We start from the raw sequence: 17678 nt of genomic DNA on the forward strand, positions 1-17678 counted from the left end.
ATCAAATGGGATTTATTCCTGGGTTACAAGTGTGGTCCAATATTTATAAATAAAACAACATGATACATGGCATTAATAAAATAAAGAATAATAATGATATGATCGATCCAATAGATGCAGAAAATGCATTTCACAAAGTACAACATCAATTCATGATAAGAACTCTCAACAGAGAAGGGTTGGAGGGATCATACCTCCATACAATAAAGGCCATATATGAAAACTCCACATCTTATATCATCATGGTGAAAATCTGAGAGTTTTCTTTCTACAGTCGGGAATAAGACAGGTATGTCCACTCTTACCACTGTTATTTATCATAGTACTGGAAATACTAACCACGGCAATCAGAAAACAAAAAGAAATTAACAGCATCCAAAGTGGCAATGAAGAAGTAAATTTTTCATTTTTTTTGCAAATGACATGATACTTTATATAGAAAACCTGAAAGACGCCACCAAAAAACTGGAAATTATAAACAAATTCAATATATTTGCATAATAAAAAATCAGTGTACATAAATCTGTTGCATTTCTATACATCAATAATAAGGCAGCAGAAAGAGAAATTAACTATTTTTGTAGTAAAGATTCACATAGCATAAAATTTACCATCTTTACAATTTTTAAGTATGTACTTTAGTGGCATTGAGTATATCCATATTATTGGGTAAAAATCACCATCTTCCATTTCCAGCACTCTTTATCTTATGAAATTATGACTCTTCTATTCATGAAAAAATAACTTTTCATTCTTCCTTTCACCCAGTCCTTGGCAACAACCATTCTACTCTTTCTCTATATAATATTCCATTATATAGATGGCATATTCCATATATTCCATATATATATTCCATAATGTTCTATATATATATTCCATTATATATATATATATATATATATATATATATATATATCTTCTTTATACATTCATCAGTCAATGAACATTTGGGCTTTTCCAAAATTTGGCTACTGTAGATAATGCTATAAAAATCAGGGTGTAGATGAATGGATAAAGAAGTTGTGGTTTATATATACAGTTGAATACTACTTGGCAAAGAGAAAGAATGAAATCTGGCCTTTTGTAGCAATGTGGATGGAACTGGAGAGTGTTATGCTAAGTGAAATAAGTCATACAGAGAAAGACAGATACCATATGTTTTCACTCTTATGTGGATCCTGAGAAACTTAACAGAAGACCATGGGGGAGGGGAAGGGGAAAAAAAGTTAGAGAGGGAGGGGAGGGAGGCAAACCATAAGAGACTCCAAAAAACTGAGAATAAACTAAGGGTTGATGGGGGGTGAGAGGGAGGGGAAAGTGGGTGATGGGCATTGAGGAGGGCACCTGTTGGGATGAGCACTGGGTGTTGTATGGAAACCAACTTGACGATAAATTTCATATTTAAAAATAGCGTGTATGTGTCCCTTAGTATTTTTGTATTCTTCGAGTAAATACCTAGTGGTGCAATTACTGGATCATAAGGAAGTTCTATATTTAACTTTTTTAGGAACTTCCATACTGTTTTCCAGAGTGGCTGCACCAGTACAACATCTATTCATGATAAAAATCCTCAACAAAGTAGGGTTAGAAGGAACATACTTCAACACAATAAAGGCAATGTATGAAAAACTCACAGCTAATATTATACTCAATGGGGAAAAACTGAGAGTTTTTCTTCTATGGTCAGTAGCAAGACAGGGATATCCACTCTTATCCTTGTTATTTAACATAGTCCTAGAAGCCCTAATAACAACAATCACAACATGACGAAAAGAAATAAAAGCATCCAAATCAGCAAAGGAGAAGCCAAACATTTGCAGATGATATGATACTCTATATGGAAAATCCAAAAGACTCCACCAAAAAATTACAAGAACTGATAAATGAACTCAGGAGTTCCTTTATATTTTGGATATTAACACTTAATCAGATATATGGCTTGCAAATATATTCTCCAGTCTATAGGTTACCTTTTCATTTTTTTGACTGTTTCTTTTTCTGCTCAGGTTTTTAGTTTCATGTAGTCCCACTGGTCTATTTTCTGCTTTTCTTGACTATGCTGTGGGTGTCAATGCAAGAAATAATTGCCAAGATCAATATCAATAAGCTATTCCCCTATGTTTTCTTCTAGAAGCTTTGTGGTTTCAGATCTTAAGTTTAATTCTTTAATCCATTGTGGATAATTTTTGTGTATGGTGTCAAATTAATGTTCTAATTAACTATTTTGGAAATGGTTATCTAGTTTTCTAAATATCACTTATTGTGGATACTATCTTTTCTCCATTATGTATTCATGGCATTCTTGTTGAAGATTTGATGATTGCATATGCATAGTTCTTTGAGATCTGTATTCTGTTCCATGTGTCTGTTTTTATGCCAGTACCATAACGTGTTCATTACTATAGCATTGTAATATATTTTGAAATCAGGAAGTGTAATACCTGCAGATTTATTCATCTTTTTCAATATCATTTCACCTATTCTGGGTCTTTTGTGGTATCACATTGAAATTTAGAATTGTTTTTCGATTTGTGTATAAAAAATACTATCGATGGGGAGTGGGAGGGAGGGGAGAGTTATGAGCATTAAGGAGGGCGCCTTTTGGGAGGAGCACTGGGTGTTGTATGGAAACCAATTTGACAATAAATTTTATATTAAAAATAAATGAATAAATGAATGAAATATATATATATAATATATATATATAGCATGTTGACTTTTTTTATCCTGAAAGTTTACCGAATGAATTTATTAGTGCTCACAGTTGTGTGTGTGTGTGTGTGTGTGCGTGTGTGTGTGCATGTGTGTGTGTGTGTGTGTGTGTGTCATCTTTATGGTTTTCTATATATATATATATATATATATATATATATTTGGTACAGTTCTCCTGGGAAAAAAATACCATTGAAATTTTGATGAGAATTGCATTGAATCTGTAGATCACTTGTAGTATGGACATTTTATCAATATTAATTTTTTTTCCAACTTGTGAACTTGGGGTATTTTCTATTTATTTTATCTGCTTTAATTTCCTTATAAATGCTTTATAGTTTTCAATGTACAAGACTTTCACCTCCTTGTTCATGTGCATTCCTAAGTAGTTTATTATTTTTGCTTTTTTTTTAAGTAGTTTTAGCTTTGCAACAAAACAGACAGTAATGTACAGAGATTTTCCGTGAGTTTCTGCCCCCACACATGTTTAGCTTATTTTATTATTGTAATCTCTCACCAGAGTAATACATTAATTACAACCAACAAACCTACACTGGCACTTCATTATTATGCCAAGTCTATAGTTTTATATATTTTCATAGTCTTTTATCAGACGTCTCTTTTGCAAATATTTTTTCCAGTCTGTGACTTGTCTTTCCATTTTCTTCAAAATGTCATTTACAGAGCAGAAATTTTTAGTTTTGATGATTTCAGCTTATTAATTATTTCTTTCATGGATTGTGCTTTTAATCTTATATCTAAAAAGTCTTCACAATACCCATACCATCTAAGTTTACTCCTTTGTTATCTTCTAGAGGTTTTAGGTTTTACACTTAGGTCTGTGATACATTTTGAGTTAAATTTTGTGAAGAGTATAAAATCTATCTATATTCATTTTTTACATGTCGATGTCCATTTGTTCTAGGACTTTTGATGAAAACATATTTTATTATTTTTGATGCTATTGCAAATAGGAGTTTTTCAATTTCCTTTTGAGGTAACTTGTTTGTGGTGTACCGAAGTACAACTAATTTTGCATGTTGACTTTTTATATCCTGAAATTTTACCGAATAAATTCATTAGTGCTGACAGTTGTGTGTGTGTGTGTGTGTGCGTGTGCATGTGTGTTTGTGTGTGTGCGTGTGTGTAGCATCTTTATGGTTTTCTACATATAGAATCCTATCATCACCAACAAGATAATTTTATATCTTCCTTTACAATTTGGATACGCTTCGTTTCTTTTACTTTCTTAATTTCTGTGGCCAGAACTTCTAGTACTATGTTGAATATAAGTAGAAAGAGTGAACATTTTTCTAATACTACAAATATCAAAGGAAAAGTTTTTAGCTTTTAGCCATTGGGTGTAATGTTAACTGTGAGCATTTCATATATGGCATTTGCTGCATTGAGGTGAGTTCCTAAATTGTTGAGTTGATTTTTTGTTTGTTTCTTTGTTTTGTCTTGTCAAGAAAAGTGTATAATTTTGTCAAATCTGTTTCTACATATATTGAGAGGATTATGTGATGTTTTCCTTTCATTCTTTTATTGTGGTGTATAACATTTACAGATTTGTATATGTTGAACCATCCCTCAATTACAAGGATAAATCCCACTTGGTCATGATGCATGATACTTCAGTGTGATGGTAGTTTTCCAATATTGTGTTGAGGATTTTTGCATCTATGCAGTATTAGGGATATTGGCGTGTAGTTTCCTTTATTTGGTGTTTTTGTATGACTTTGGTATCAGGGTGGTGTTGGCTGCTTAAAATGAGTTCAGAAGTATTCCCTATTCTGTATTTTATAAGACTTTAAGGATTAATATTAATTTTCTTTAAATGTTAGGTGAAATTCACCAGTGGAAACTAAGGTCTTGGTCTTTTCTTTTTTGAGAGGTTTTGATTACTAATAAATCTCCTTCATTATTGGTCTCTTCAGACTTTATATTTCTTAATGATTCAGTCTCGGTATGTAGTACGCATCTAGGAATTATTCATTTCTTTTAGTTTGTCCAATTTGTTGGCATATATTGTTCACTTTATTCTCAATCCTTTGTATTTCTGTAGCATCAATTGTCACCTCTTTAATTTTAATTTTATTTATCTTAGTGGTTTTTTTTCTTGGTTAGTATAGCTAAAGGTTTGTCTTTTTTAAAATTCAAGTAGGTGACCAAGGGAAGATGGCGGCGTAGGAGGACGCTGGGCTCACTGCGCATCCTGCTGATCACTTAGATTCCACCTACACCTGCCTAACTAACCCAGAAAACCGCCAGAAGACTAGCAGAAAGAGTCTCCAGAGCCAAGCGCAGACGAGAGGCCCACGGAAGAGGGTAGGAAGGGTGGCGAGGCGGTGCACACTCCATGGACTGGCAGGAGGGAGCCGGGGTGGAGGGGCGGCCTGCCTGCCAAGCAGAGCCCCCGAGTCTGGCTTGCAAAAGCGGAGGGGCCGGGCAGAGTGTGTTCCCACAGCAAGCGTGACTTAGCATCTGGGAGGTCATAAGTAAACAGCTCTGCTCAGAAAGCGGGAAGGCTGGAGGACAAAGGGAGGGAGAGCTGCTGAGCCCTGGGATTACAGAGCTCAGTTTGTTGTGGAACAAAGGTGCTCACCAGCGCGATCTCCCTTGCCCATCCCCCAGCCAAAATCCCAAAGGGAACCAGTTCCTGCCAGGGAACATACTTGCTCCACGCAAACACCCAACACTGTGCTTCTGTGGAGCCACCCCTCCGGCAGCGGGTCTGACTCCCTCCCACTGCCACAGGGCCCCTCCTGAAATGGATCACCAAAGGAGAAGTGAAGTAAGCCTGCCCCTCCTGCCCCCGTGCACCTTGCCTACCCACCCCAGCTAATATGCCAGATCCCCAGCTCCACAAGCCTGGCAGTGTGCAAGTAGCCCAGACGGCCACGCCACCCCACAGTGAATCCTGCCCCTAGGAGAGGGGAAGAGAAGGCACACACCAGTCTGACTGTGGCCCCATCCATGGGCTGGGGGCAGACATCAGGTCTGACTGCGGCTCCGCCCACATCTCCAGTTATACACCACAGCACAGGGGAAGTGCCCTGCAGGTCCTCACCACTCCAGGGACTACCCAAAATGACCAAATGGAAGAATTCCCCTCAAAAGAATCTCCAGGAAATAACAACAGCCAAGGAACTGATCAAAAAGAATTTAAATAATATAACAGAAAGTGAATTTAGAATAATAGTCATAAAATTAATCACTAGGCTAGAAAACAGTATAGAGGACAGCAGAGAATCTCTTGCTACAGAGACCAAGGGACTCAGGAACAGCCAGGAGGAGCTGAAAAGCGCTTTAAATGAAATGCAAAATAAAATGGAAATGACGACGGCTCGGATTGAAGAGGCAGAGGAGAGAATAGGTGAACTAGAAGATAAAGTTATGGAAAAAGAGGAAGCTGAGAAAAAGAGAGATAAAAAAATCCAGGAGTATGAGGGGAAAATTAGAGAACTAAGTGATACATTAAAAAGAAATAATATATGCAAAATTGGTATCCCAGAGGAGGAACAGAGAGGGAAAGGTGCTGAAGGGGTACTTGAAGAAATAATAGCTGAGAACTTCCCTGAACTAGGGAAGGAAAAAGGCATTGAAATCCAAGAGGCACAGAGAACTCCCTTCAGACATTACTTGAATCGATCTTCTGCACGATATATCATAGTGAAACTGGCAAAATACAAGGATAAAGAGAAAATTCTGAAAGCAGCAAGGGATAAACCTGCCCTCACATATAAAGGGAGACCTATAAGACTCGTGACTGATCTCTCTTTTGAAACTTGGCAGGCCAGAAAGGATTGGCACGAGATCTTCAATGTGATGAACAGAAAAAATATGCAGCTGAGAATCCTTTATCCAGCAAGTCTGTCATTTAGAATGGAAGGAGAGATAAAGGTCTTCCCAAATGAACAAAAACTGAAGGAATTTGTCACCACTAAACCAGCCCTACAAGAGATCCTAAGGGGGATCCTGTGAGACAAAGTACCAGAGACATCACTGCAAGCATAAAACATACAGATATCACAATGACTCTAAACCCATATCTTTCTATAATAACACTGAATGTAAATGGATTAAATGTGCCAACCAAAAGACATAGGGTATCAGAATGGATAAAAAAACAAGACCCATCTATGTGCTGTCTATAAGAGACTCATTTTAGATCTGAGGACACCTTTAGATTGAGAGTGAGGGGATGGAGAACTATTTATCATGCTATTGGAAGCCAAAAGAAAGCTGGAGTGGCCATACTTATATCAGACAAACTAGACTTTAAATTAAATGCTGTAACAAGAGATGAAGAAGGGCATTATAAAATAATTACAGGGTCTATCCATCAGGAAGAGCTAACAATTATAAATGTCTATGCGCCGAATACCAGAGCCCCAAATATATAAAACAATTACTCATAAACATAAGCAACCTTATTGATAAGAATGTGGTAATTGCAGGGGACTTTAACACTCCACTTACAGAAATGGATCATCTAGAAACACAGTCAATAAAGAAACAAGGGCCCTGAATGACACAATGGATCAGATAGACTTGACAGATATATTTAGAACTCTGCATCCCAAAGCAACAGAATATACTTTCTTCTCGAGCGCACATGGAACATTCTCCAAGATAGATCATATACTGGGTCACAAAACAGCCCTTCATAAGTATACAAGAATTGAAATTATACCATGCATACTTTCAGACCACAATGCTATGAAGCTTGAAATCAACTACAGGAAAAAGTCTGGAAAACCTCCAAAAGATTGGGGGTTAAAGAACACCCTACTAAAGAATGAGTGGGTCAACCAGGCAATTAGAGAAGAAATTAAAAAAAATATGTGGAAACAAACAAAAATGAAAATACAACAATCCAAATGCTTTGGGATGCAGCGAAGGCAGTCCTGAGAGGAAAATACATTGCAATCCAGGTCTATCTCAAGAAACAAGAAAAATCCCAAATACAAAATCTAACAGCACACCTAAAGGTTATAGAAGCAGAACAGCAAAGGCAGCCTAAACCCAGCAGAAGAAGAGAAATAATAAAGATCAGAGCAGAAATAAACAATATAGAATCTAAAAAAACTGTAGAGCAGATCAACGAAACCAAGAGTCGGTTCTTTGAAAAAAATAAACAAAATTGACAAACCTCTAGCCAGGCTTCTCAAAAAGAAAAGGGAGAGGACCCAAATAGATAAAATCATGAATGATAATGGAATTATTACAACCAATCCCTCAGAGATACAAACAATTATCAGGGAATACTATGAAAAATCATATGCCAACCAATTGGACAACCTGGAAGAAATGGATCATGAATGATAATGGAAATATTACAACCAATCCCTCATTTAGAAGCAATGATCAGGGAATACTATGAAAAGTTATATGCCAACAAACTGGACAACCTGGAAGAAATAGACAAATTCCTAAACACCCATATGCTTCCAAAACTCAATCAGGAGGAATTAGAAAGCTTGAACAGTCCCATAACCAGCGAAGAAATTGAATCGGTTATTAAAAATCTCCCAACAAATAAGAGTCCAGTCCAGTCGGCTTCCCAGGGGAGTTCTACCAGACGTTTGAAGCAGAGATAATATCTAATAGTATCTTCCTCTTATTTTTGTAAGGATTAATTTAAATGAAACAATGTCTAAAATATCTGTAGCACAAATCTAGTATCAAAATTGATTTTTATGATTATTTTAATCCCTCTGCTGTCATTAATGAATCTGTTTAAACCCAGAATGAGGTCAGTTTTTTATGAGTAAAATTTCAGTTTCCAGGAGGAAGCTAAATAAGTTATGTGAGTATGCGATGGGATCAGGAAGTAGGATGGCATAGATGACCTATATAAAGGGGGTAGTTGGCCCAGAAGTAAGCAAATTGGCAGAGAATCCTTATCAACCTCCAACCTTGGCTTTTTTTTTTTTTTTTTTTTGGTCACAACTTTGTACATGGTCTCTTAACAGATAAAACACCAGATTTCTATTATTTTGGGCCATACAGAGTGAAGCCGCTCTACTATCTGTAAGATTAGGGTGTGGAAATGAGATGCTTTAAGTTTTCTACAAGAATTATGTTTGGGTGCTGCCACATGAAAGCCTAACAGTAAATAATTAAGACAGGGCTTAAGTTTATGTGTCCAGTTATAACTTCCCAACACCAAAAATTCAGTTTGAAGAGTAAGAAATATGCTTTTGTATATATGACACAAAGAAACTTGTTTAAATTTTATTTTTGTCTGAATGATATTTTGATTCTGTAAGCCTAAATCTTGATTTAAGTTAAAAAAGTAAAAATAAAAAAACACTGGAGTGATACCCAAGATATATGGGTTGTAATCCTGTCTTTTTCAGTGACCTTGAATTACTTCCCCTTAACATTTTCTATAAAATGGGCATAGGAAGAAACTATCTAAAATAATTATATATATAGATGTAGATATAGATAGATAGAATATATATATATATATATATATATAAAAGAACAAAGCATCAGTGAACTGCAGGACTACTTCAAGTAGCCATAAATGCATGTAATTAGATTCCCTGAAGAAGATAAGGGATGGAGGATACAGAAAAATATTTAAAGAAATATGGCTGAAACTTTTCAAAAAATGATGAAAACTGTAATAGCTCATTTCCCAGAAGTTTAACCAACCCTAAATACAGATATAAAAAGAAACCACACCAAAGCACATCATAATCAAATTGCCTAAAACCAGTGGTATAAAAATCTTAAAAGCAGCCAGAGAATAAAGACAGATTACATGCAGAGTAAGAAAGAAAAGTTTGACACGACAAATAAAAATTAAAAAAGCTTGACATGAGATTTTTTTCAATCAGAAGCAATGTAAGTGAGAAGGAAAACGTTTAAAATACTCAAAGAAAAATACTGTCATCTAGAATTCTTCACACAGCAAAAATACATATTAAAAACAAAGGTGAAATAGACACTTTCGGATATATAAAAGCAGAAAGAATTCAGAGTAAGCAGACCTGCCTCTAAGAAATGTTAAAGTATATCCTTTCAACTGAGTATTTACAGTGTCAGATGGGTCTACATAAAAGAACACATATATAAAAATATTTTCATCTAACTATCTAAACCAGCTTTTAATGACCATTACAGCAAAAATCATCTCAAACAGATTGCATAAACATATATGTGATCTCCCTAGCAATCATAAAATCAAAAACCACTTCTTTGAGTATCATGTTACATATACATTAAATTAGGCCAAACACTAGAATACATAATGATAATGGTTTGAAACTGTTAGAGTAATTAATTGAAACTTGGCCTTCGAATTGATATTACTTTAAAAAATATATAATGCAAGGAGTCCACTTGTTCCCTCTTTTCTCTCGTTCTGCTCTTCCATGCCCTGCTCTGAAGCGACACCCACCATCACCCCCAGAAAGCAGCCTCCGCCTGCGGAGGACGCCATGTGGCCCCGCTTTGTCCGGCTCTCTGAGCACGCCACCGCCCAGAGCAAGGAATCTGCGCGGGCCTCGGGCTACGACCTGTACAGTGCCTATGATTATACAGTACCACCTATGGAAAAAGCCCTTGTGAAAATAGACATTCAGATAGCTCTTCCTTCTGGGTGCTGTGGAAGAGTAGCTCCCGGTTCTGGCTTGGCTGCAAAACACTTCATAGATGTAGGAGCTGGCGTCATAGATGAAGATTATAGACGAAATGTGGGTGTTGTACTATTTAATTTTGACAAAGAAAAGTTTGAAGTCAAAAAGGGTGATCGAATTGCACAGCTCATTTGTGAACGGATTTTTGACCCAGAAATAGAGGAAGTTCAGGTTTTGGATGACACTGAAAGGGGTTCAGGAGGTTTTGGGAAGAATTAAAACTAACGCCAAGAATAGAAAATGAGAAAACATACTTTTCTTAAAAATAGTTTTTGTTTAAAAAAATAAAAATAAAATTTAAAAAATTAAAAAAAATAATGCAATAATTATGTAGAAACATATAAATGTTCTTACTCTTTCACCTGATAGCTATCATCCTATAAATTTAGGCAAAGAATGTAAGCCAATGAAAAAATGTATATAAATGCACGAATTTGCTCATTTTAGTACTATTTAAAACAATGTCCAATAATACATGTAGTAGGTTATGATATAATCCTGGATAAAATATCAGTTATTCATTAAATCTATAATTAGCAAGAGTGTTTAGCAAACATGGTAAATTCTTATAAGGTTCATTGATTGAAACGTATAAAATGAAACTTTTCCTATAATCCCAACTATATAAAAATGATATTTGTGGATAAGGATGCAAGAAAGCAAGAAAAAATGGAAATTTGAGTTGTCACAATAACAGTGGGTTTGAGGTGGGTTATTTTTCTTGCTTTCTTATTAATGTTGTTTTGATTTTTTTATATTCAAAATAAAAGTAGTAAAACTGTCCCCAGATTTTCATAAGAAATAATGAGATAATTATTACTCATGAAAGTCCTTGTATATTTGCTAAACTTATATTCTTCAATTTTAAACTGATATGCTTGATTTATTTAAAGTTATTTAAATATAATCCTCATGTAATTAAATTAATAAAAAGGTATTATCTGGAGAATTGTATTAGTGGTATTCAAACTATTATTCTGTATTAATTTTGCAGAACAAACGTAAAAAAATAAAAGATGAGATAAGCATGTGATCTCTGGGATGATAAATATAACATCTCTAGAAATCTGCTGTTCTATAAAGCCATTTAAAGCACTAGCAAAATTGTAAAAATCAATATTTTTTTAAGAATTCTATTACTAAGCAAAGCTTTGCAGCAACCCAAGGAGAATTTTTTCAATAAAAGAACAATCCAGAAAAAGAGGAGAGATGAAAGAGCAAATATTTTTTGAAGAAATAATTACCAAATCTTCTCAAATTTGATTAAAAGAATTAAATTATACATCCAAGAAATTCAACAAAGTCTAAGTTGGACAAAGAGATCCACACCTATGTATGTAATAGTCAAACTGCCAAATGACAGAAAGAGAAAAGAAAGCAGCAAGAGAAAAATTACTAATCACATACAAATAATTCTCAAATATTTAATAGCTGATTTCTGTTCAGAAAACTTGGAGGCCAAAAGAAAGTAGTATGACATATTTAATGAACTTAAAGGAAAAGGAAAAGACTGGCAGTGAAAAACTATATCCCACAAAACTATCCTTCAAAACATTGAGAAAAAATTTAAACATTCCCAGATAAACAAACAAACAAACAAAAAGAATTATAGTTAGAGACCTATCTTACAAGAAATACTGGAAAAAATGTTTAAAACAGTTTAGTTTAAAAGGGCTGGAAGCATATCGAATATGGCCCTGAACATGATGCCATTAAATTAGAAATATATAGGAAAAGATATTTGGGGAATTCACAAATATGTGGAAATTAAACAACACACTTCTCAATAACCAATTGTCCTAATAAGAAATCACAAAGGAAATTAGAAAATACTTTGAAATGCATGAGATAGAAAACACAAATACCAAAACATACAAGATGTAGGTAAAACAGTGCTTAGCAGGAAATTTATAGTCTCGAATATTTTAAAATAAAGCAGAAATTAAGTCGTTTCAAGATATACCAGAACACAGAAAAATGTTATTAGAAGATCTATGAGAATTGCTAAAGATAATCTTTCAGGCAGGAAAGACAGGACACTGGACAGAAACTCAAACCTGTATGAAAAAATAAAGGGCACTGATAAAGGTAACTACATAGACCAATAGAAAGAGTATAAAATAAATTTCATTTGTAACTTTATTCTTCTATGTTTTTAAAAAGACATTACCATTAAATAACAAGCAACAAGATGTGTTAATAGTCTATTTAAAAGCTTAATGTGTATGATAATAATAGCATAAAAGGAAGGATGGGGGAATGGAGGTGTATTGGAGCAAAGTTTTTAAATAAAATGTCAAAATAAAATTAATTCAATACAAACTAGATTGTTTCAAGCTAAGAATTTAACCAGGGCAACCACTAAGAAAATAACTCAAAACTTAATTGAAAACTTAAAATCTGCAAAGGAAATTGAAAATCACATTTCCTAAATTTCCTTAATCATAATCATCTGGAATATTTGTAAAAATAAAAATGTCTGTATTCACTGGCTTATTCCAGGCCCACTCTATTAATTAGTAGAATTAATCTCCAGCACTCCCAAGTGATTCTTATCATAGAAATGTGGTTTTAAAAACACTACTGCACAAAATCAGTTACTTTAAACTTTTATTAATTATTGAAAAAATAATGATGACCTCACTCATTTGTACCTTGGCCCACAGATTCTGAGTTTGGGAGATAATTGTGAAATGATTGTTTTCCAAATAAATATGCTATCTTTTGTTTGGCTAAATAAATAAATAACTAAATAAAAATCAATTAATTAAAAAATAGAATGGTACAGTACAAAATACCTGTTTAATCAAAAAGAAGTCAGCAACAGAAAAATAGAACAAAAAAGAAATAAAACATATAGAATATAAATAATAGAATGACAGATATAAAGCCAACACTGTCAGTAATTACATGAAATTTTAATGAATTTAACACACCAATATAAAAGTGAGAATGGCAGAATGGATTTTTAAAACACCACACAACCATAAAAAAATAAAAACAGCATACAACTATAGGCTGTTTATAAGACACAGTTTAGATTTATTGTTGAAAGTAAAAGGTTGGGAAAAGGTATACCATGCAAACAGTAACAAAAAGAAAGCTGGAGTGGCTATACTAATAATATAAAATAAGCTTTAACACAAAAATTAGTTTTTAAATGTCTATTTATGTATTTTTGAGAGACAGAGAGAGAGAGATTGAGCATGAGCAGAGGAGGGGCAAAGAGGGAGATAGGAGACAGAGAATCTAAAGCATGCTCTGCACTCCCAGCGCAGAGTCCAACACGGGGCTAAAACTCAGGAACCACAAGATCATGACCTGAGACAAATGAAGAGTCAGATGCTTAATTGACTGAGTCACCCGGGCACCCCCAAAATTATTATATATAGTAAAAGACATACTGTAATGATAAGGGAAATGAGTTCCTCAGAAAGATATAACAATTGTAAGCATAAGTGTGACTAACAACATAGTCTCAGATTGCATGAAGCAAAAACAGACACACTGAAAATAGAAATAGACAATTCACCAGCAGGAGTTAGAGAATTATATATCTCGCTTGCAATAATAGGATACAATAACTAATCAGAGATTTATAAGAAAATTGAAGATTTGATTAGCACTATATTCAAGCTAGACTTAATGTATAGAATATTTAAAACAAACAAATATAATACAAAATATTTCCAGACATACATGAAACATTATTAATGATATACTATATGAAGGACCATACAAAATATATTCAATAAAATTAAATTTATTGAAATTATAAAAGCACAATGTCCAATCACACTGAAATGATATTAGAAATCATTAATAAAAGAGAACTTGAACAACTGCACAAATATGAGGAAATTAAACAACACAGTCCAAATAACAAATGGGTCCAAGAGGAAATCACAAGGGAAATAAGAAAACACCTTGAGAAATGAAAACAAAGCTACACAACAATCTTTTGGAATAAAGCTAAAGCAATGGTCAGAGGCAAATTTATAGCTGAAAATGCCTATATTAAAAAAGAAAATTGATATCAAATCAAAAACCTATCATCTCACATAAAGAAACTATTAAAAGAAGAACAAACTAAATGCAGAGCAAGCAAGATAAAAGTTATAAATATTATAGTGGAGATAATAAATAAAATAAAGAAGGGGCGCCTGGGTGGCTCAATTGGTTAAGTATCCAACTCGATTTTGGCTCAAGTCATGATTTCATGGTTCATGAATTCATGCCCATCATCGGGCTCCCTCTCCCTCTCCTGCTAGCACACGTGCTTTCTCTCTCAAAATAAATAAACTCAAAATAAAATGAAGAACAGAGAAATAATGGAAAAAATCAGCAAAACTATAAGTTGCCTTTAAAAAAATCAACAAAATTGACAGATCTTGAGCTAGACTGATCATAAAAAAACAGATGAGATTCAATTTATCAAAATCAGGAATGAAAGAGAAGACATTATTACCAACCTTAAAAAAAATAAGAAAATACTACGGGCAATGATATGCGAAAACTTAGATACATTAAATGAATGAACAAATACCCAGGAACATAAAAACTACTGAGCTAACAAATGAAGATATAGAAAATCTGAATAAATATTTAACAAGTTAAGATATTCATTAAGAAAAAAACGATATTCATTAAGTAAATCAAAATAGATCACAAACAAAAGCCTGACCCAGATGACTTCACTGGTGAATACTACCAAAAATTCAATTAATACAAATCTATTACAAACATTTACAAAAAAATGAAACATCTTCTAACTTTCTATGTGAGGCTAGTATTACCCTGATATCAAAACCAGGAAACACAAGAAAAAAAGATATACATCTTTTTTACAAGATGTATACATCTTGTAAAAGATATACATCTCTTATTAAAATAGATGCAAAATTCTTCAACAAAATACTAAGAAACTGGATAGAACCACTTATTAATATGCTTACTCACTAATGCCACGAGGAATGAAAAGTTGATTCAATATATGAAAACCAAACAATATTGCACACAATATTAAGATAATAAGGGAGTAATTATCCCAATAGAGAAAATAAATTTTACAGGATAAAAAAATTTGTTCTTAGGAATGGAAGGGAAGTTTCTCATCTTGATAAAGTATACCTAGACTATTTTGAATATCTGGAAATTTGTTCATAGGAATGGAAGGGAAGTTTCTCATCTTGATTAAGTATACCTAGACTATTTTGAATATATGGAAATTATGAAATTGGAAAGTACAATAACTGAAATGAAAAACTCAATAAACAGACTCAACATGATTTGAATGAAGGAAGAATGAGTAAATTTAAAGACAGGTTAATTGATATTATTCAGTTTGAGGAAGAGAGAAAAAAGAAGAAAACTAAACAGAATCTTAGAAACCCATAGGACACCATCAAAACATCAACATACATGTATTGGAATTCTCATAAGGAGAGTAATAAATGGAAGATATAGAAATGTTCCCAAATTTATTGATGTACACATTCAAGTAGTTTTTAAAAAAAATGTCTAGTGGGATAAAATCAAAGAGATTTACAACTAGACACATAATAGTCAAGCTACCAAAATGCAAGAATTCTTGAAAGCAGTTAAACAGAAGTGACTCATCACATGCAAAAGATCTTCAGAAAGAATAGCAGCTGATTTCTCATCAGAAACCATAGAGATCAGAAGACATTAGAATGACATATTTACTTAAAAATGTCAATATAGAATTCTGGGGACACCTGGATGACTCAGTTGGTTGAGTGTCTGACTCTTGATTTCAGCTAGGGTCATGATCCCACAGTCGTTGAATCAAGACCTGTGTTGGACTTCAGGCTGTGCGTGAAAGCCAGCCTAAGATTTTCTCTCTCCCTCTGCTCCTCTCCCCCACTCACACTCTATTTCTCTAAAACAAACAAACAAACAAACAAACAAACAAACAAAAAAACTCGACAATGGAAAAAAATAATTCTATACCCCCAAAACTATCCTTCAAAAATGAAAAATAAGGGGCGCCTGGGTGGCGCAGTCGGTTAAGCGTCCGACTTCAGCCAGGTCACGATCTCGCGGTCCGTGAGTTTGAGCCCCGCATCGGGCTCTGGGCTGACGGCTCAGAGCCTGGAGCCTGTTTCCGATTCTGTGTCTCCCTCTCTCTCTGCCCCTCCCCTGTTCATGCTCTGTCTCTCTCTGTCCCAAAAATAAATAAACGTTGGGAAAAAAAATTAAAAAAAAAAAGAAAGAAAAATAAAAAGTCAACTGGGCAGCTGGGTGGCTCAGTTGGTTAAGCATCCAACTTTTGATTTCAGCTCAGGTCATGATCTCATGGTGCATGAGACTGAGCTCTACATTGGGCTTCACACTGACAGCATAGAGCCTGCTTGAGATTTTCTTTCACTCTCTCTCTCTGCTCCTCCCCTACTCTCTCTCTCTCTCTCTCTCTCTCTCTCAAAATAAACTTTAAAACAAAGAAGTCAACCAAGATGGCAAAATAGGAGGCACCTGAGCCCGCCTCCCACAAATACACCAAATGCACCACTACATACTGAAAAGAGATCCAAAATTAGCTCAGTGGCTCATACACACTGATAAAATGCCCACAATAAAACAGGTAAATGGCTACGATACATTCGAGCCATGATCATTAGCCACGGTACAACACCATACCACCAGGAGGGAATCTTCAACTCCGAAGTTCTCTCTGTGGAGTGAAGGGTTTGGACCTTACCGATAGCCTTTAACTTTTAAGACTCACACCCAAGGTCTCATCCAAGGGACCTATGTCTGAAATACAACTGGGCTTATGTCCACAAGACAATATCAATCAGTTCTTTTAAATTTTTTTTTCAACGTTTTATTTATTTTTGGGACAGAGAGAGACAGAGCATGAACGGGCGAGGGGCAGAGAGAGAGGGAGACACAGAATCGGAAACAGGCTCCAGTCTCCGAGCCATCAGCCCAGAGCCTGACGCGGGGCTCGAACTCACGGACCGCGAGATCGTGACCTGGCTGAAGTCGGACGCTTAACCGACTGCCCCACCCAGGCACCCCAATCAGTTCTTAATGGATGTGCAAACATTTGCCATAATGATCGCTTCAGAACTCAGCACGGAGGGAGTAGGCAAAAATGGTCATCTCCTAGTCTATCCCTGAAAGAAGTTTATCTACATATTTTAGAAACAGCTGGCTGAGGGTCAGGTTCTCAATTTAGCATACATCTAGGTGCTGGTCGAGATCCTCCCTGGAGAACGGGGAAGACAGTGGATACATTCCTTGCCTTCTGTCTCCAGCCTGCTCCAACAATAAAACCAAGTCACC

The 17678-nt window shown here is 34.8% G+C and overlaps 1 protein-coding gene across 1 annotated transcript; it reads left to right on the top strand.

Annotated features, from left to right (window-relative positions):
* Window positions 1-10070: 10070 nt before the first annotated feature.
* LOC115507447 (deoxyuridine 5'-triphosphate nucleotidohydrolase, mitochondrial-like) lies at window positions 10071-10586 on the top strand. The gene has a single exon (XM_032592188.1). It carries the CDS (start codon window positions 10104-10106, stop codon window positions 10584-10586), a length of 483 nt encoding a protein of 160 aa, XP_032448079.1. The 5' UTR covers window positions 10071-10103.
* The last annotated feature ends 7092 nt before the right edge of the window (window positions 10587-17678 follow it).

This window comes from Lynx canadensis, chromosome X, assembly GCF_007474595.2.
Source record: "Lynx canadensis isolate LIC74 chromosome X, mLynCan4.pri.v2, whole genome shotgun sequence".
Classification (NCBI taxonomy): domain Eukaryota; kingdom Metazoa; phylum Chordata; class Mammalia; order Carnivora; family Felidae; genus Lynx; species Lynx canadensis.